Source organism: Zalophus californianus, chromosome 7, assembly GCF_009762305.2.
Source record: "Zalophus californianus isolate mZalCal1 chromosome 7, mZalCal1.pri.v2, whole genome shotgun sequence".
NCBI lineage: Eukaryota > Metazoa > Chordata > Mammalia > Carnivora > Otariidae > Zalophus > Zalophus californianus.
Genome location: NC_045601.1, coordinates 27847813 through 27870084, shown reverse-complemented (window position 1 = coordinate 27870084; position 22272 = coordinate 27847813). Strand labels below are relative to the sequence as shown.

At 41.4% G+C, this 22272-nt stretch overlaps 1 protein-coding gene across 1 annotated transcript; it reads right to left on the bottom strand.

Annotated features, from left to right (window-relative positions):
- Positions 1-267: 267 nt before the first annotated feature.
- IFNGR1 (interferon gamma receptor 1) lies at positions 268-21415 on the bottom strand. The gene is given in 9 exon segments (XM_027603086.2): positions 268-820; positions 823-1359; positions 3331-3458; positions 6529-6718; positions 8201-8370; positions 10134-10297; positions 11431-11545; positions 19411-19569; positions 21237-21415. Coding segments are annotated over 9 exon segments (1584 nt in total). The 5' UTR covers positions 21322-21415; the 3' UTR covers positions 268-784.
- Between the last annotated feature and the right edge of the window lie 857 nt (positions 21416-22272).

The following is a 22272-nucleotide window of genomic DNA, read 5'->3' as shown; positions in this document are numbered from 1 at the left end:
GTTCCATAAAAAATATCTACATGTTTCTATTTACATATTCCTTATTAAGTCTATATGATTTGAATTAGATTTTAAATTCAATTTTGGAAAGCTTCCAGGATTTCTTAAAGTGAGCATTTAAAAATACTATATACATAGGGGCGCCTGGGTGGCTCAGTCAGTTAAGCATCCAGCTCTTGATTTTGGCTCAGGTTATAGCTTCAGGATCATGAAATCAAGCCCCACATCAGATTCCGTGCTGGGTGTGGAGTCTGCTTAAGATTCTCTCTCGCTCTCCCTCTGCCCCTCATCCCCCCACTCATGCTCTCATGCTCTATTAAATATATATATATTATATATACATATATATAATACACACACACACACACACACACACACACACACAAACTATATAGATAGAGTTCCAAAAACAAATACCAAGCTGAGACACAGAAAAGAAAAAAAATCTATTCTAGGTCTTGGAAGTGATTAGAAAGGACCCTGGGGTATCTCACCTACTATCATAAGAAGCAGGGTTCTTAGAGTTTTCACTGTTAACTAACAGCCCACCTAGATGGAAAATTTCAAATGTGACAATGGTTTGTTTTTTCAAAGCCTTTGCAGTTTTCAGACCAAATGTAACAGTGCCGAAGAGGCTCTTGGCAATTATGTAAACCCAGATACTCTTACTTGGTTAATAGCGACAAAGATACAATTTTTCAAAGAATGATCCTTTTGTGAAATCAAAGCAGAAAATCTGTTTGGGAAAAGCCAATCCTTCAAAGTTGTAACATCTTCGTTGCCCTTAGGAAAACTCTTTGGAATCTGCCGTCAGTCTATATAACCAATCAAGGATTCCTTACCACCTTCGTCCACAAGCAGATCCACTAACACATGCGGCTTGTCGTAACCAAAGGAGGTGGTAGTGTTTCTCAGCACTACGCACTCCTGTCCTTCGGTCTTTAGTTCAGTTTTATTATTTGGGGAAAATTCTGAGTCAGATAAGAAGCTGTCGGATTCCACAACGCCACTATCAGAACCATTTCTGGAGTGATAGGAGTTTAAGGTGACGACACAGGGTTCAGACTGGTTACTATTTGGATGGACAGAATTCTCTCTCATTCCTGGGGTCAGAGGGCTACCAGGAGCCATGTCAGAAGTATTTTCTTCAGTGGTCACCACTTCTATTTCACTGGAAACATCTTCTCGGTGTTCCGTTTTTTCTAGGCTGTCTTCAGTGGGCGTACCAAGTGTTGCTGGAGACAAGTGCTCTTCCCAGATCATCTTCTCATTTTCTGGGGCAATTGGTTGGTAGGTGATGGGTGATACACATTTTGATTCAGATTTTGTCTCTGAAGAGGCATTTTTTACCACAGACAGCTAAGGGAAGAGAAACCAATGATTAAAAATAATAAATTATTAAACTCAAGTGCACATCCTTAAGAAGACATGGTCTAAGGGTAATGGACAATGAAATATACCACTAAATGGCAGATTTATGGTAACAATATAATAGCACCTGGTGGTTGCCTTGCCTTGCTTTTTAATGAAAATATACTATATTAAGTGCAAGTGTTTTTAGGATTTTTAAAGTCATCCACCATTTAATTAGGATGTGTTGCTTTTTCTCCATTACCTCCACATCTATGCACGTTACATTTGTAATGGGAGTACACCTACTTACATAATATTTTCACCTTTTGCCTTCATAATTATAATTTTAATTAGAATTTTCACTGCCTCATATAATTTCTTTATACTGATGATTAAAGTAATTTCTCTAACAGTGCATTTTGAAGTCTTTCAAATTTTTACTATTTATAGAACATGTTGAAGTGATTATCTTTATTTATGAAGATTTTTTTAAAGAATAAATTCTTAAAAGTAGAATTACTCAGTCATAGGCTGTGGCATTATTTATGGTACTACTAAACTCTATACCCATTAAATGCTTACTTTCCCACCATGGCTGCATTACTTTTACCAGTATATACCAGTTTTACTACTACTGGTACTACTGGATATTCAGGTTTATTTTTCCTTCTCTAATGGGTATAAAGTTGCATACTGTAAGGTTGCTTTGTGCTTGCTTACTTATCCTTAATTAGTAAGGACAAATACTGTATTTCATACATGAATTATCCTTAATTAGTAAGGACAAATGCTATACTTCATACATGAATTATCCTTAATTAGTAAGGACAAATACTATACTTCATACATGAATTATCTACTACTGATAGAAAGATTTTATTTATTTATTTGAGAGAGAGAGAATGAGAAATAGCACGAGAGGGAAGAGGGTCAGAGGGAGAAGCAGACTCCCTGCTGAGCAGGGAGCCCGATGTGGGACTCGATCCCGGGACTCCAGGATCATGACCTGAGCCGAAGGCAGTCGCTTAACCAACTGAGCCACCCAGGCGCCCACTACTGATAGTTTTTATTCACTTCACTTAAGGTAGTGTTTTCAAAACAAATTGAAATGTGTCCTTTGCATGTTACAGATATTATTCCTATCCTATTTCATTCAAACAATTACCATCCTGTTAGCTGTATATGTTCTTTTCATCATACAAAGGCTTTTAAATGTTGACATTAAAAGGTCCAACTTCTGGGGCGCCTGCATGACTCAGTCAGTTAAGCATCCGATTCTTGATTTTGGCTCAGGTCATGATCTTGGGGTCCTGGGATTAAGCCCAGCATCAGGTTCCGTGCTCAGCAGGGAATCTGCTTGAGGATTTCTCTCCCTCTCCCTCTGCTCCTCCCCCTGCTTATGCTGTCTCTCTCTCTCTCAAATAAATAAATCTTCTTTAAAAAATGCCAAATTTCTGGTCTCACTTGTGGCCATCTTTCCTTCTACACTCCAACCATAATAGTGTTTCTGTATTTTAGGATTTTCAAAAGCCAGGCTTTCTTGATGCTGGGCTTTGGCACGTACTGTCCCTTAGTACCTGGATAAACTCCTGTCTGCCGTCTAGACGCTCAAACATCACTGTGGAAAGGCCACAACGACGCCCCATCCCCCAAAGGTAGACAAAGTCCTCACTGGCATGGATGTAAACCTCTATGTTTGAACATCGTATACCCACTGAATACTTATCTTCTTCTCCCACTAAACTTTAAGATCCTTAACAGACTTATCCAATTATGCTCTTGTTCCGTGCATAAAAAAGTACATGATGTGTGGTAAAAATTGTGTGGTTTTGGATGTGTGGCAGATTGAGTGATTTATGATAGGTGACATGCTGCTGAACATCATTCTACTTAAAAAAAATTTTAAGAAAATTATCGAAAAGGTCCAAATAAACACTTTAGTGTATATAATTAAAGAAAAATATTTAAATATGTTACCAAGGACTTGGGTAACATGATGCTCTCCCTCTTACACGGATTCATCTTCTTAGTGTAACAATATACAAATACCAGGATAAGTACTAGAAAAAGTAGGAGAACGGCAACAATTGGAATCCAAACAGAATCTAAAAAAAAGGGAAAAATCACAAGTTAGAATTAAGATGGAAATACTGCTATATCCATGAAATAGTATGAAGTCTTTACTAGATTTGCTCACTGGGTAATTAATATGATCAGGGTTGCAAAGAACACTTGCCACAGAAGTTGGGCAAGATGAAAAAAGCTTAGGTACACCTGTCCTAGATACTAAAAGGGCTCTTCCCAGCTCTGCAATTCTCTACCTTCTGCACCTATCCCTCCACGATACAAAGTGGCTAACACAGACTTTCACAACAATTTCCTTAAAACCCCCAACATAGGGTGCTTCCAGAGTTGCACTTTTCTCTCCGTTAAAAAGGCAAAAGAAAATTTTAAAAAATCCACCCCTTCAGAAATAAATTCTGACAATGACTATAACTCTAAAATAATTTAATCCCACTCCTCAGAATTTCGTTCCATTTTATATTTATTTGAAGATCACAAATACTTGTAAAGATACACAGACACACACACAGCACGCACGGACAGGAAAAGCCGCACCGGGATTAGGGGCCCTTAAACGCAAGCCAGAGGTTATAACTTAGAGTAAGAAAGATCTGCTACAGAGCACACACATCTATAATCACTATTGTGTATTTCGCTCTAATGCTGCTTTTTATTTTCAAAGCACAATCTTCAGTATTCTATTTTCACTACTCTATGTATCATGGTGGTGTTTGGCCTCTTTACTGGCATTTTATTACCTTTAATTTCTATTCCAAAGTTACTTTTTTGGAATAGTCACTCTGGAAATGACGACTAAATGAACACGTGTATAACACCTATTACAGGATGTGGAAAAAATGAAGTTATTACAACAGGAAAGATAAAAGCCCTCCCTAACTGAAGCCAGCACTGCATTTAGAAGCAGGGCACAGGCGGGCAGGGAATACTGCTTCTGGGCCACAGTGCTGCCACCACGTGGCCACAGTACCTGCCCAGTTTATAATTCAGACTTTAAAAAAAATAAATAAATCTGAGGCATTTGCATTATTTCACATTTTGTGTATTAATTAGGATTTTAGTTTTTCAAAATAACACAATGCAAGTTGGCATAATGGGATATTGGCATAATAATGGCATAAAAATGGCATAATAATACACTGCATTATTTTAAGTCACATACTATTTGAAACCCTTGTTATAATAGCCTAAAAGTTATTAAGTTTCAGGCATTTTGCTCTAATTCTTCAGCCTAGATTCCCGTTCTTCAAGAGGATATTTGCAGGGACTCCTGGATGGCTCAGTCGGTTAGGCCTCTACCTGTGGCTCAGGTCATGATCCCAGCGCCCTGGGACGGAGCCCTGCATCGGGCTCCCTGCTCAGTGGGGGAGCCTGCTTCTCCCCCTGCCTGCCGCTCCCCCTGGCTTGTGCTCTCCCTCTGACAAACAAATAAAATCTTTAAAAACAACAACAACAGGGCGCCTGGGTGGCTCAGCTGGTTAAGCGACTGCCTTTGGCTCAGGTCATGATCCTGGAGTCCTGGGATCGAGTCCCACATCGGGCTCCCTGCTCAGCAGGGAGTCTGCTTCTCCCTCTGACCGTCTTCCCTCTCGTGCTCTCTATCTCTCATTCTCTCCCTCTCAAATAAGTAAATAAAATATTAAACAACAACAACAACAAAACAAAAAAGGGAGATGTTTGTATCATAAAATTTGGGGGGGTGCCTGGGTGGTCCAGTCGGCTAAGTGTCCGACTCTTGCTTTCAGCTCAGGTTGTGACCTCAGGGTTGTGAGACAGCCTCACTTCAGGCTCCATGCTCAGCGTGGAGTCTGCTTGAGATTCTCTCTCCCTCTGCCCCTCCCATCTGTGCTCTCTTCTCTCTAAAATAAATAAATAAATCTTTAAAATAAATAAAAAATATATTCTAAAAACAGCCTCATAATTAGAAAAAATATATATACACAGTTACCAAAGCATGTTATCATAGAGAAAGTCATAAATAATCTGGAAGTCCCAAATTGGGGAATATTAAACAGAATATAAATTCTACATGATGAAACAGTCTACAGAGATTAAAAAATAATATTAATGAAGTATATGAATTAAAATGGAAAAATATTTATAATACATCTTAAAGCAGTACATAAAATGTTATGTACTATACAACATGATCATGGCTATACAGAATAGGATGAGAAAAAAAAACCCAAACTGTAACTAAGTATTTGGATGACAGAACTACAGATAATTTTGATTTCTTCTGGCTTTTTGTATTTTATAAATTATCTATAAAGAACATTTAAATTTTGTAAGTGCAGAGAACAGGCCAAATTTTTGTTAAGGTACCTGCCACTTGAGAATATCAGTTGTAAAGTTCTATCATATGTACCCCCCCTACACACACAAAGAAAAGAAAATGAAACAAAATTATTTTTAAGTGTTATAAAAATGACCCATAACCTATCAACATTTATTTTTGGATACTAATTTTTAGTGTTTGTCCAGTTCATGTCACACATGCCAATGAATATTTCTGCTACTCAATTTTTAAACTTACCATCCCCATAGAGAACACTCTAATGGATACATAACATCTTACTATATGGAAATAATAAACTGCTTTACATCACTACGTGTAATCCTGAAATGCAGACATTTAGGCATAGCGTGTTAGGCGTTATGTTTCTTTTCTTCCCTGGGTCAAAAGGTCATCACACAGCTTTCCAAATCGGTTGTTTTAGATCTCTTAATACCTGAGAAATGAACTTATTTTTACTCTTGGACTTCTCTGAGAAATGGAACCACTGAATATTTTTTAAAGAACAGGGATTTACTAAAACTGCCTCTTCTCTTTTTTTTTTTTTTTTAAGATTTTATTTATTTGAGAGAGAGAATGAGAGAGAGCACGAGAGGGAAGAGCATCAGAGGGGAGAAGCAGGCTCCTCGCCGAGCAGGGAGCCCGATGCGGGACTCGATCCCGGGACTCCAGGATCATGACCTGAGCCGAAGGCAGTCGCTTAACCGAATGAGCCACCCAGGTGCCCCCTGCCTCTTTTCAATGACCCTATTTCAGTTATCCCTCCCTGTATTCAGGACAAAACAGCAGAAACTTGCCTTCCATGCGGTTATCATCAGAAGTGGTGATACAAAGTTCTTTGGACATCTCAGTTTTAACAAGCCAATCTTTGGACTCGCCTTCTGCTGAAACACAGTAGTCAGAATTCAGGGAGGACACGGGGACCACGAGATGGCACTGAGTCTCACTGCAATCATTTTCATTCTCTACTTTCATTTTATACGTGGTCTGTATGGGGAAAACAACAACAACACTGAAAATGCGTTTTAGCCTTCGTCCAACCAGCCAAAGGACGTTCGTCTCTTACGCCACGGAGCCCATGAACACACGGAGGTAGGACAGTAGCCAGACCTCCAGCAACGCGCCCAGAGCAGAGAGGAATGTGAGCCACCAGTCCTGCAAAGGGACTCTTCTACGGAACTAGGAATGATGGAACCACAGAGGTGCAAACAGTGGCTGGTGTGAGAAGAGAACTCAAAGTGGAGATGAAATGCCAGCTGAATACTGAAGAATGAGCAGAAAGTTGCCCAAGTGGAGAAGGCGGAGAGGGCGTTCTGGGAAACAGCACGGCACCTGCAGGGAACGAAGAACTAAAAGCAGTTCACCGCTGCACAAATAAAACTTAAGTTGGAAAAAGCAGGGAGACAGGAAGCTGGAAAGGACTCGAGCGGCCAAATCACGAAGGCCCGGGAGGCCACGCCATGAAAGGGGATTTAGATATTATTTTGTAGCTCATAGGGATTTGTGAAGGGATTTTAAGGAGTGAAGGAAGAAGGTTAGATGTGCACTTCAGAAGGACGACTCCACTAAGCATCCAGAGTGATGTTTTAAAATCTAAGTCAGATGCTACTCTTCCTGATAAAATCATTCCAGAGACGTAACGCCTTCATCAGAATAACATCAAATCTCTCCTGTGCCCCAAGTGATGTGGCCCCCCGTGACCCCTGACCTCATCTGCGCCTGCACTCCGCCCAGTGTGCTTCTGCCAGATTCTTTGTCTGAAACACTCTCCCCATCCAGATCCATGAAGGTCACCTCCTGCCCTCCTCCACACCTGGTCCAGTAACACCTTCCCTGCTCCGACCACCCTACTGATCACTACTGCCCCCAACCCCGCTGCCCACGGCCCCTCCCTGCTCTGTTTTGCTCCATCCACGAAGCACCGGAGCAGGGTCTGTACTGTTCATTGCTACCTGCTGGTGCCAGGAACACACAGAGCACACGCCTGACAAATACTATTAAATAAAGCAATGGCGGTGCTGTGGAGAATGGATGGGCTAGAATCATTCCAATCCAAGTGTGGTCTGCACACCAGCGCCCGAATGTAAGTTTATCCCCACAGCAGAATCGCTAACTTTCTCTTTCAAAAACAAGGATTCCACTTATAGCTTCCTATTATTTTACACCACTACCCATGAGGAAGAAAAGATTAAAATGATCTTTGTCTTACCAGTGGAGAAATAGGAATAAACAGGTTTAAAATCCTAAAACAGGGCCATGCTGTTAAATGAGGCCAAGACAAAACTTAAATGTATTCACCTGCCCAGCATTAGTGATTAACTCCAAACCCAACTCCCCTCAACATTTATTTATAGGCAAAATCTATGATCCGTAAGTCCTGCCTGAGTGTTAGCATTGTACTTTCATTACATATAGAGACAACTTATGCTAGCAACAGAAAAACAGAACAAAGGAAATAGAAACACCTACCTTACTTCCATTTATTCTCAAATCCACCGTGTACATGAATATGTGACAATTATTTTCATCATAGATGGGTACTGGCTCTCTTCCACTTATATTAGTTAAAGGGTGAAATATGTCAATGATGATTTGGTTTTCCATCTTTCTGATACCCACTGCAGGTGGTCCGATGTTCCCTGGGGGGGGGGGGGGGGGGGAGGGACCCAAAAGAAGCAGAATTAGTAATGGCCCTGGAACTTTATAGCATGTTCCAGAAAACTTCCAAAATCAATCCATCAAGGTACTCGCTCGGTTGTTCTAAAGCGGAACCGTGTTTAAACCATTCCACAAAGATCTAGAAGATACTCTAAATGTCCTTAATAAGAAATATTAAATAAATCTCAAGCAGGAAGTATTTTTATCTAATCTAAACTCCTCTTTAACAACTTCAATTCACTTCTCATGCTAAAGGTAAACAGTTAGGTCACGAAACCTGTTAAAAAACCTTGACATAAAAGAAGCTCTCTTAAGTTATTCTTCCTTTTTCTGTGGATCTGCAGATTAAAAAGAAAACCTATTCTCTAAAAAATGTTTCAGAGGGCGCCTGGGTGGCTCAGTTGGTTAAGCGACTGCCTTCGGCTCAGGTCATGATCCTGGAGTCCCGGGATCGAGTCCTGCATCAGGCTCCCTGCTCAGCGGGGAGTCTGCTTCTCCCTCTGACCCTCTTCCCTCTCGTGCTGTCTCTCATTCTCTCTCTCTCACATAAATAAATAAAATCTTTAAAAAAATAAATAAATAAATAAATAAATAAATAAAAAATAAAAAATGTTTCAGAAAAGGCATCTTAGTTACTTTTGAACACTCACTGAAACTCTTTGTATTGCCAACAATACCTATGGATGTCTGGCATGAAGGCTGTGAGGAAAGTTTGCCAAATACATTGAATTTTTATGGTGAAAATCAAAACTAGACATTCATTCAACAAATATTTATTATGTGTCACCGATGCTTGAGACTTTGTTGGTGAGCCATTTACCTATTCTTCACGCATTTATTGTACACTTACTATGTGCCAGTCAGGCCTATGTTTATTTGCTAATTTACCCTCAGGGCCTGGTATACTTTCTAGCACACAGTATGCCCTTGATAAATCTGTATGGGAAAAATCTGATATACAGATGGTATAGTTAACAGATGACAGGCATGGACTCTGGGACATAAAATTATTTCAAGGCAAGTCGAGGAAGGGCCTGTAAGTAGGCACAATCTGAAACGCAGGAGCAGAAGCAAGGCCATGGTGGACGAAACCAAGCGTGGAGGCTGAACAAGGAAGGAAGTGAAGGTGGAGGGCAAGGCACAAGGCTGAGAACACAAGGGAGGAGTCAAGTGACTAATTGCCTCTTTACCCACAAGTGAGGGTGTGAGAGCTACAGGGCAGGATTTCAGTCAGAGAAGGGGAATTGGCAATGAAGATTTTGGAGCCTGAGGTGATAACTAAGATCAGGTATACTGCAGGAATGCGCTGCTGGCAGGAAAAAGGGCTAAAAAAAAAAAAATCACTGGGGTTGGGGAGATTCTAGAAATCTAAAATTAGTTAATGTATTAAGTTGGTATATAAAATTCCCAGAGGCCTTGGGGACGATGCACAGGGTGGAAGAGGGAGAGCTGTCCTCCGTGAGTGTAACTCAGCAGGGAGTGCTGTGAGGAGAGCGGGGAGAAGGCCCCCCAGAGCCCACCCGGGCGGCACTGATCCATGCTTGCGGGCAGTGGAATTGTGATGGTTTAGAAGCAGCAAAGTGATGGGTATCTCAGTCCTATTTTGTGGGGCTTGGGGAAAGAGGAAGAAATGCCTTTGGGCATTGTGATAACTCTTAGCAAGTGCTGATAAAAGCAAATACGTACAGAAGACACGGGTAAGTATTTTCAAACTTAACATTTCAAATTTAAAAGTTCTACTTACCTTGTTTACATAAAATAAATTCTTTTGACTCTGCATAGGCTGATTCTTTTTGTCCAAGCCTAGCTTTAATTCTCGCCCAGAGAGAAAGTGATGGATCATTAATTACAGAAAAGATATTACAATAATGATGAGAGGTATTGCAGGCATCAATCCATACTGCTTCCCTAAAACAAAGAGGAATAAAGAAGCACAATGGTAACTTTTACTGTTAATATATAAACTTGAATCATCTCTGTCTCTGCTTTGCTTTTCATTTACAGCATGGAGCTGGTAGAAAGAGCTGAACAAGAATAGGATGGAGAAGCCAGACAAAGCAGGAAGCCCTTACTCTGGTTAGAAGTACTATAAATTCCTTTACAATAAAGAGGCTCAATTCAAAATACAACACCTGAACAAAGTACATTCCACATACAATTTTTAAAAATCTGATCTTTAAATAACTCTAGATTCTATTAACATAAATAATCATTACTTGGCTGCAGAATCTAACGCATTACAAAGACTCCTGACATTTGTCAAAAGTTTTTTTGAAATTTTTATCTTTCTATTCAACAATACATTCACTATGGAAAGTAAGAGGACATCATTATTTTTTTTTAAGATTTTATTTAGTTATGAGAGAGAGAGAGAGAGAGTGTGTGTGTGTGTAGGAACAGTGGAAGAAAGACAAGCAAACTCCATGCTGAGAGTAGAGCCCAACGTGGGGCTGGATGCCAGGACCCCGAGACCACGACCTGAAATGAAATCAAGAGTTGGATGCCCAACCAACTGAGCCATCCAGGCGTTCCGACATCATTACTTTTAATACAGAACTGTAAGTTTTATTTGTCATGCCTTTCAAAAATCTCTAATTCCTGGAGTGCCTGGGTGGCTCAGTCGGTTCAGTGTCCGACTCTTGATTTGGTGGCAGGTCATGATCTCAGGGTCCTGGGACTGAGTCCCATGTTGAGCTCCCTGCTCAGCGTGGAGTCTGTTGGAGGAATCTCTCTCTCTCTCTCTCCCTGCCCCCCAATAGCATGCACACACGCTCACTCTCTCTCTCTCAAATAAATAAATCTTTTAAAAGGTCTTGACAGTAGACTCCTCTACTTCAATTCTGATGGGAAGAGGAACTAAGAGGCAGGAAGTACTCTGAAAATAAATAATTTGCATCCTTAGCACTTCTGGAAGTCTACAAGCAGTTTAAGAAGTTCTGCCACATGGGAAAGAAAGATGATGGGAAAAAAACCACAAAGTTATGGGAAGTAGAGAGACCTAGACAAAAACAGAATAAAAAAGATGAGAGAGTAACACTTACCCATAGTTCTTTACCTGTACAGTAAAAACAGGGGTCTGTGGCATGGTTGGGTAGTCCCAAAATAGGACAGTATTAAAGTTATAGGCCTCAATTTTAATATTGGTTGGTATCGGCACTGTAAGAGATTCAAAAAGTAAAATGGACAATTGTAAGAAACTCATGTTAATATTAGAAAACTTTATAAGGAGCCTAGTTAGCCAAATATGTACTTTGAAGTAGAATTCACCAGGACAAACATAATTATTTAAATTGAGATTTATAAAAATTAATTTTATTCGAAAATGTATAGCATTCTGATCCATTTTAAATTCCTGAAACAATATGGTAGTATGAGAGAAATATAAATATAGTAGAGGCAATCAATCCCTATTATGTTTTAGGAGTTTTTATAAATAAATTTGCTGCCTGTTGTAATAATTATGCTCAATTCATTTAATCACTAGAATTTCCTACATTTGATACCACAGATAGCCTTCAAAGGCTAGCAGAGAACTGGCTACCCACCCCAGGGATGGTCAATTTCATTCTAAAATACCCCGTAGGCTGGAAGCCCTCTGCCTGCTATCATCACACACCTCAGCACCTTTTCTGTAACACAGGAATAGAAGCCTAAGCCGAACACCTTGTCAGTTCCATTAACATTTTGCTCTCTGGGGTTTGCAGGGCTTTTTACAAAACATACTCAATATTCTTGCCTTTGCTCTTTTAAACCATTTCAGAAACCATCTACTGAGGGTGCCTGAGTGGCTCAGTTGTTAAGCGTCTGCCTTTGGCTCAGGTTATGATCCCAGGGTCCTGGGATCGAGTCCTGCATCAGGCTCCCTACTCAGTGAGAAGTCTGCTTTTCCCTCTCCCACTCCCCCTGCTTGTTGTTCCTTCTCTCACTGTGTCTCTCTCTGTCAAATAAGTAAATAAATAAAATCTTTAAAAAAAAAGAAAATGTCTACTGAGCTGTGAGTCACACGAGAGTTCCTTGGTTCTCACTTTAACATCTTGTAACTAGTTATTAAAAGCGGCCATTTACTCCCCTGCTCAGGGGCAAAGGCTGCTGTCCACCACCCCTTGGGAAACACTCACACACACACATCTCCATTTCTCCTTTTCTCTCTCTCTCCCTCCTTCTTTCCATCCCTTCCTTCCCTTCCTTATGAATGAACATGAAGATACAGAGTTGGCGATATGGACCCCAACTTCAAGATTATTCAATCCTTCCTAAAATAAATGAATGAATGGCAATGCAGTCAGGTACAGTGGCTTCCAAACATATCATCTTCCTCAAAAACTCTGAGAGAGCCAAAAGTTGTTTTTTGTTTTGTTTTTTTAAGTTCCCCAGCACAGGACACCTGGGTGGCTCAGTTGGTTAGGCATCCGGCTCTTGATTTAGGCTCAGGTCATGATCTCAGGGTCCTGGGATCGAGCCCCGCATCTGGCTCTACGCTCTGCGCTCAGCAGGGAGTCTGCTTGAGATTCTCTTTCTCCCTTTGCACTTGTCCCTAGTGCTCTCTCTCTCTCAAATAAATATTTAAAAAAATATAAAAGTAAAAAATAAAAATAAAAGTTCCCCAGCTGATAATGATGATTACTTGGGGTTATATAAACTGGACTGCTCTAATAAGAAAAATATTCCCTGGGTTGGAGATTAGGAAATGTGGGTTCTTTCCTGGCTATACAACTAGTCATTTCAGATTTCCTAATCTGATATGTGAGGTGTTAATTTCATATACACACGGTATTTGCTTACTGTTGAAGGAAACACCTACTATATTTTTTCCCAAAGCAAAAATTCCAGTATGCAAACCCAAACTGGTGCATTGCTTTAATTTACAATTATTTAACACTCGTATTACCTTTTTAAGGCAGAACACAGATTCAGAATTATTTAGGGAAAAAATATGACCTTGTGGACAATTAAATTCTACTGCCTTTTCCCTCCCTTTTCTGGTTACTTTTTCCCCTTATATCAGTGGTTTTCAATAGGAAGCGATTTTTGTCTTGCAGGGAACATTTGGCACTGTCTAGAGACATTTTTGGTTCTCACAACTGGGTGATAGTGGTAGGCTGCTGCTGGCATCTCCAGAATAGAGGCCAAGGTTGCTAAGTATTCTAATAAATGCACAGGACAGCTCTCCACATTTTGGCAGTCCAAAATGCCAATAGCACTAAAGTTGAGGAACCCTGCTTCATATGTTCACAACTTTAGGAATTTTTTATTATTATTTAGGAGGAAAAACTGACTTAAAAACAGATTTTTTTTTTGATAAACCAATATATTTCATAGCGTTCCCACAATGAATAGCTTTGGTTACTGCCCAACTGTCTAACTTCTATAACTACTTACCAAAGCAATGTGACAATTTGTGCCAAAAGGTTGAGATTATGAAGCTGGGAGGATGTCTCACCGATTCAAACACCACATGCTTATAATATGCTCTTTCTGCAGCCAGTGATCAGACACCTACAAGTGTTCTATTTACTGTTCCTGAAATACTGCTGACAGCTGTTGGTACCTAGCATCTTTGGTTCTCTAAGCAATTTCCTTGCAGGTGAGCCAAAACCACTGGTCTTGGCAGACTTAGCCCCGGTTCTTCTCTTTTGGTTTTGGTAGAGTTCCCATGGCCTTACTTAGCAGGGTGTACTGAGGCTTCCTTTTTCTAGGTTTCTTTAGATATGTTTTCGTATGTTTGCACCTCAACTTCATGAAACGACCTACTCTCAAACAGCTTATAGTCTGTGAGGAGGAAATACAAGGCACCACCCTTATCCCCCAGGTTCAAGTCAACATCAATATCAAATAACATTCACATAGGGGCACCTGGGTGACTCAGTCAGTTAAGCATCTGACCTTCGGCTCAGGTCATGAGCCGAAGGTCCTGGGATCAATCCCTATGGCCCCCTGCCCCATCCCCTGCTCATGCTTGCTTGCGTGTGCATGCTCTCTCTCTCAAATAAATAAAATCTTTATTAAAAAATAATAATATTCACACAGATAAACATTATTTTCAACCAGATGAGAGGAACCTGATGCTAAGAAAACTCACAATGAATGCGAACTTCTCTCAAAAGCCATCCCTTAACTTTAGCATCTTTTGCCTCTCCAGAGGCTGATAATTTTCAAAACTTCTGGTCCTGGTTCCTTTTTGCTTAACAGTCCTTCTCTTGGTTACTCTTTCTAGTCTTGAATTTTAACTACAAGAAGCAAGAAGAAACCACGTGGCACCTTTGGCACTGCTTGGCAACCTCCCTGGCTAGGTCTAGAAGCTCACCAGGCACATTTCCTACTCTTCCTGTTACCAAAGGCAACAGTGTTGCTAAACTTACTGCCTCTGGTAACAAGGACCTGCCTGCTTCCAGTTTCCAATAATGAGGACTTCTTCACTGCCTTTTAAGTCTCTTTAAAAAAAAAAAATTATTCCCAATAGTAATGACTTTTTAATTGTATAGACTTGGGCTGAGATTCCTGTATTTGAGGGAAAGGCATATAGAATATTGAATAAAGTGCATTTACATTTAAGAAGAGGTTACTGAATCATAGTTATAAAACCACAAAGTAGACTTGCACATTAGTTTTTAATGTGAATCAAATGATGTTTCCCATAATTTAAGTTAAAGCTTGACTTGGTTAGATTAGAACTGAGGCTTAAATCACAGCTTTCAAAGCAATCAAGACAGGTCGTGGGAGGAAGGAGGTTTCAATGGATACTAAGAGACTTTACCATTCTATTAAAGGAGAAACTTTGAATATAGACACCAAAGGATGTAGCCTGTGGTTTTAATACTACCAGAAGAGAAACCATGTGGTTATTACACATCTGCCTTTGTCACTTTCTGCAAAACTCGCATGATAAATAGGAGTAGTTTTCTACTGTTTCATAATTTTGTGACCTAACATTTAAATTGTTTTATATTCAAATTAAAATAATTAAGGCTTACAGCAAACTTCCATCCAAAATAAATTTACCTATGTCAATAAAAATATGTGTAGAATAGCAAGAAAAGATTATCTGTGGAGTTTAAAGAAAGATCCTACTAGAGTATCTCATCAAATAAAATAATCTTACAGATTTCTCCATCTCTTGAAAATGATACAGATGGTTTTCTGTAACTCATGTTGTTTTGGAGAGGAGTTCCGTTATTTGGTGCATGCTACCTAGAATAAACATTCACTGTTTTCAAATCTGCTTCTCAGAATGTCTCTAGAACAGCTGAGGCTTTAACAAAACCAAACACAGTAAAGAACAATCAGTTTTTTCTAACACTCTACAGTGCGGCGGGGGGGGGGGGGAAGGAGAGTTCTGGTTACAACCAACTGTTTCCTCTTGATAAACTGGGAGAGACAGGATATGAAAAAAGAGCAAGGAAGACGACAGAAAAACTGATGAAGATCAGTATGTGAGGTGAGGAAGCAGTGCCACAAGACAGGGCAATGGGGATGTCATGTAAGACCAGAAAACCTCAACCAGAAAGAACAGCTCTGTTGTAACTGCTGGTCAAGCAAGGAACTACAGACATCTCCAGATTTCCTCTGCACGGATGACGATCGGAGTACGGGCTGCCGTGCGTCCTCCATCCCATAACCACCAAGGGCATCTGTGCCTCTACTACAAAAGGGACAGCCACAGAAGTTCTTCCCCAATTTTAACATAATCGCCTACAAATACTGTATAAAAGATAGGTACATCTACCAAAGAGCAGAGCTCTGGGGTCTGCAGACACCCTCTGACAATCTGCTTACTCACCTCTCTATGGGAAAGGACTAAGGATAAAGTGGCCAGCAATCAAATTGTGTCAGGGCATTCTAAGCCATCTGACACTACAGCTCAAAAAGAAATGCTCCAAATTAAAGCATCCAGACCTTTTGTAAATGAACAACTCAGAGAAAAGCTCTAACACCTTTCCCCTAGTGAAAGATGCGGGCAGGGCCATGGATATGGTCAAAGGTTTCTTCTTACATTGCAAACTGAGAAATGGCATGAGAAATCCAGAGAGGAAAAGGGGGAAATATCAAACCAAGACTTCGGCAATTTTTTTTCTGAATAGATTTATAGATCACAATCTACACCTCCTGAATGGTTTTATAGTGTTGATAAAATAGTTATTTTCTTAATGCCTTCCAAATTTTTCTCTTAGCAAGCAGCGGTGTCTTCTAGATTTAAGATGAATAAAGACATTTTGAGAATTCTTGCACATGTTTCAAATGTTCATAAAAGTTTTTTCATTAAAACACTGCAATATTTTCGGGCTTTCAATCATCCATCACTTTGTGAGATGAATACAAAAATCTATTTTCTACTTCTATTATTTTCTTATACCTTTAGAAGAGATTCAGAGCTAAGAGTTCAAATAATAAAATTATCATAAATAATAAAATAATAAATTATTACTTTCCATAAAATTGTTCCTTAGCTGGGTCAAAACTGTTAATATGTCTGCAGTCTTCTCTTCTTCCTGTTTGTCTTCAGGATTTATTCTGATTTTATCACTCACTCTCTTAAGTTGTGGAGCCCAGAATATAACAGACATGAATGAAATATTTTCCTTCCTCTTTTTTTAGAGAGATGGACATATCAAATAGTGGCTTATGCTGAATTTGTAATTATCTAAAATCCCCCCAGATCTTTTACTCAAACCACCAAGTTAGAGCTTATCCAAAAAACATCTGCTTAGCCACTTTCTGACCTAAAATGCAGGATTTTTATATGTGTTCCTATTCAGTTTTATCTAGGTGGGTCTGCTTGGCATGCCAATAAATTCTAATTGGACCAGACCCAGCTAGTCCCTGAGAGAAGTCATTTCTCAAGACTAATTCCCATTTGGACTAATTCACTCTAAGTTGAGAAAGAGGAACTGAAAAACTAGTCTTTTTCAGTCTATGAAAAACAGGGGAAAGGTAGAAGAACAAGTTAGTTGCTGAATCTATTTTAAATTTCTCATACTGATTTGGATGAGTTTTTTTTTTTAAGGTATCACAATCTCTCATATACAACCACAACAATTTAATATTTTAAAATATATTTGTTAAAATAAATAACAATGAACATTATTGAATGGTAATCTCTAACGTGTAGATTAAACACTTACTACAAGACAGGCAATGTGCTCCATTGTTATGTACTGCCTCAATGAACCAACACAAACCATTCTATGAGGGAGGTGATATTATTATACATATCTTTACCAATGAATGAACAAAGGCTTAGAGAAGCTATTTAAAGATTTGGCAGCCTATAAAGGTTTGTTGGTTTTAGTTAAGAAAAGCTAGTTAGGCATCATTTTTGTGATAGTTTAACAAAAATAAGAAAATGACCTCCATATATTAATAGGAATTGGAAATGATTATTTTCTGATGATTTCACATGCATCTAATTGAAGTAGTTTTGCCTGATTTATTATACTATCACAATTATATGATGACCACTGCAAAATCTGAACAATGCATTAAAGGAAATCATTTCTTTGGAATGGACATGACTGACATGGCTATCGGAAAAGAGACTTTCTCCACTTTTCAGTGGAGAAGGCAACTTAAGAGACCCACGTCTATGTGAGAAAGTACAGTGTGCTCTTGAGTATTACTAATACCCAGAGTGGAAGAGCAAACAGCAAGAAGGTAGACGCTGCTTCACTTAAAAATATATACATATACTGCTTTTATAGGTAAAACGGGATGAAAAGCGAAATATCCGATTATTAGACAGCACACATGGGTTTATTTTCCCTATCCATTCACTAAGAAATACTAACAAAAGCCCATCACTGTGGCACGATACATTCCCAACCACTTGGACTTTGGACTTTGCAGGGACTGACTACGTTCTCTTGCCTGCTTCCCTGTTCCTACCAGGTTCCCTCATCTAAGATGAACTATCAAGCATACAATAAAACCCAACACTAAGAATTAACACACTGAGGGCCTATTAAATGTCAGGCACTAGTGAGACAAGGAAGCTAGCTAGCCAAGAGCCAGAAGTAGGTTGTCCTTGAGGGTTTTCCTCCTACTCTCTGCAGACTTTCTATTTTAAACTAACTTTAAAAGCATCGGGAACACAACACAAGCTAGAGAAATACACTGAAAAGTCTAGACAAATGTATTGAACATGCATTGAAAAAAGGGAGGGGGTCACTGGCACTTGTGTTTACAAAATGCTGGAGTACAAAAGGCCATAGGAGATGTTCCCATGGGAGCAGACAGGCAATTCTCCCAGAGCTGGCTTCAAGGATGTGCAAATTGTGTAATCACAAGAGGCCCCACATTGTTCTAGGTGTTGGGAATACAAACATGGAAGGTACCGTTTCTGCTTTCAAGGATCATGATATGTAGCTAACAGTTACTAAGTGCTAGGCACCGCTGTTAACTTATCACATCTCATTTTCACATTTCATAACCAGTCTCTCCATTAATGGATGAGAAATCGAGGCACAAAGAGGTCTGCCCAGTTTGTACAGAGGTCGCTGCTACTCAGGAGGGAGCCGGAAGTTGGGCTCCAGAGTCCACGTTCTTAACCATTCTGCAGACTGCCATTACCTAGAGCAAGTTAGTCGTCTATAAGGGCAATTGCAGTACATTGTGGTAAGAGCCTGGACTTTTGCACAGGTTACTGGAAATTAAGCTAGGGGTACCTGGCTTAGGAGGACCCTGTCTGTACTCAGAAAGGGCATGGCACATGGTTTAATGCTCTACCTAAACCAGGAATCCGAGCCATTCTCTTCCCACACCCAATCACCAACTCCCGCTGACTCTGCCTTTTAAATGTTCTTCAAACCGTCCTCTCTTCTGCATTTGAACTGCCATTTTCACTGACTCATCCCAACTTAAGCAGTTAACTTAACTGGCCTCCTTCCTTCGAGTCTACCCCCAAACTATTGTGTAAGATGAACGGTCTTTCTAAATAGCCTAACCAATCCTGCGTAAAATCATTTCTCCTCTTCAAATAATCCATTGACCACCCACCAACCAGAGCAAGGTATAGTGAACATACTTACTTTGTTGGCCTAGCACCTGTACTTCCTTCAGGAATATTTCTCTTCTGGAAACTCCCCTACCGCCACCTCCTGCAACATGGTCCTTCCCCGGCAATCTGGTGCCTGACCCAAGCATGCCAATCAGAGCCTTCTCCTGGGATTTTGTTAGGATGGCGGAAGCTGCAAGATGCAAAGCCCAAAAGCTGTCCACATCCATGATTCCTGCCAAGGAGGAAAAGCTGTCCACACCCAGAGTCAGTAATAAGAAACAGTATTTGCACTTCTGAGTGACTGGTTCAGCTTTCTGAGGCCCAGGTGGTATCTCTACCTTTCTAACTCTTGCTTGGATTCTCTAAGCCAATAAATCCCCCAATTTGCCTATCTTGGCTAATGTTACGTCACCATCCTTTGTTGTTTGTTACACATGACAAGGCACTTCATTTACTGGGTTCCTACCTCTCTACCTATCTTATCTCCCCTTGTAACCTCACACACATATTCTACAATGAAACCCTTAGTATTCCACTAATTCAACATGCTGTTTCACACCTCTCCCTCTGCTCACACAAGTCTCTCTGTACCTCCAGCTCCAACTCTGGGGTTATTATCTTTCTCTGTGAAGTCCTTCCTGATTCCCCTGGTCATACCCAGGTACCTCTATCTTGCTTTTCCAGTAGCCTGTGCGAAAGTCCAGGCTCTTATCACAATATACTGCAATTGCCCTTGTAGATGACTAATTCGCTCTAGGTAATGGCAGCCTGCAGAGTGGTTAACTTGGACTCTGGAGCCCAACTGCAGGCTCCCTTACTGAGCAGCAGTGACCGCTCTACGAACGGGGCAGACCTTGTGCCTCGATTTCTCATCCATTAATGGAGATACCGGTTGTTGTGAAAATGAGATGTGATAAGTTAACAGCGGTGCCTAGGGCTTAGTAACTGTTAGCTATATAATCGTGATCCTTGAAAGCAGAAACTGAATAACTCCCATTTTTGTATTCTCAACATCTGGAACAATGTCCCAAGGAAAGACTAAGTATTTGTCTGCTTGCCTCTTAAAGAGCAAGCCAAAGGACAGGTGGATATCAATGGAGCGCACAGACGAAGTCATAATATAGAGGTTCGGACCCAGATTTTGCCAAGGATGCAGAAGGCGGGGCCTCCCCGACCCCTTCCAGGCAACTGCTAACTGTGGATACTGAGCAGACACTCAAGAGTGAGGGGTTTCTGATGCTTTAGATTTAACCCTCTTGCAGAAGAGATTCACTGATCTCACGGGAGCTCCTAATCACCACGACAACCGAGCTCTGGAAACCGTATTCCCTGCATTTATTTCCGGGGAAATCTCAGTGAGCCGGCAGAACAAACAAGCTCCGAGGAACTAAGCTAAGAGATGTACAGCCTGACAAATCTGCTCCCAAGTTCACGCCGCACGGCTGCCAGACTTAGACGTAAAATGACCAATCCCTGCCACTTAAGGATTCTCATAATGGGGGGAGAACAACTTCTCTCTTAAGGATTTTGGGTTTACCCTAAAAATATTTAACTCACGAGCGCTGGCCACAGTCCAAATGCTGACCGAGAAACTCACCTAGTCAAAAATGAATTAAAAGAACTGGAAGACCGAGAGGCTGTTTTGCCGTTTCGGCAACAACGGAAGAGCTGAGAGAAAGGGCACTGAAGTCCGCTGACCGCGGACGCCCGGAGTGGCCTTCCCCGCGGCCGCCCACGCAGACGTCCCAGGGCCAACGAGGACGCGACCCCGCGGGGCCGTGCTTCCAGACCCGGGCGACTCCCTCCCCAGTCCCATCCCCCCCTGGCCGCCGCCCCCCCGCCCCACGAGCGACGTACCCGAAGACAGCTCCAGATCCGCGAGGTTCATCTCAGCCCAGCTCCCGGCCTGCAAGACGAGCAGGAGCAAAAGTTGCAGAGCCATGCTGCCCGGGGTTGACTCAGGGTGCGGCCCTGAGAGAATGCGGGCGTCCAGCCTGCAGCCGGAGCCTCGCGTCACTTCCGGACCAGCAGACCAGCGCTCCAAGGGGAGGCCGGGCGTGCACGTAGTGGCGGGGCCGGGGCGGGGAGGCGGGGCCATGGCGGGGAGGTGGGGCCAGAGCCGTGAGGCGGGGCCATGGCGGGGAGGCGGGGCCAGAGCCGTTAGGCGTGGTCAGGGCATGATCTCGGGGCTGGCGGCTGGGAACCGGCACGTGAGCCTGGAAGACCGGAATAGGGACTGCCAAACCGGGCGTTGGCTGGGAGGCAAGACTAGCACGGGAAGGCCCGGAGAAGTCGGCTCCAAGGGCTCCTGGAGGCGTTAAGAGCGTGAAAGTCTGTGGTCGTGACAAGGGCTCACAGGTTTATGAGGAACTTGGGTCCAAAGGTTAGGTTCTTTCGATTTGGCACCACCTTCCGCGATTCTTCTTCCTGTTTTTACAGTGTTCAGGGGTTGCAGAACTTTTCCTGAGGCCGCAACCCAGCCATGATCCTTACTTTAACCCTGTTAGACTTCGCCATCAAGGCGTCTGGAAGCCTGAGAGTTTAGAACAGGAAGAACCCTAAATGCCTTCTCTAATCCCTGCATTTGTATTTGAGGGAACTAAAGCTTCAGTGGTGAAACGGTTTGTGCAGACTTCCACAACCTACATAGAACTGGCTTGGCCAAGAACTACTTCATCCTTGGAGGAAAAGCAACTTGTGTTTTCTTTTAAGCGATTACTTATCACGTAGCGATTTATTAAGCAGCCTCTCATCATGTGATCTGCCCTCTTTCCTCCCTGACCATATTACTCTGCATTTCTCACATTCCTGTTCAGCTGAATGGCCTCTGCCTTCCTAGAGCACTCCAGGCTTGTGCTCAGATATGTATATGGCCAACTACCTCACCTGCCTC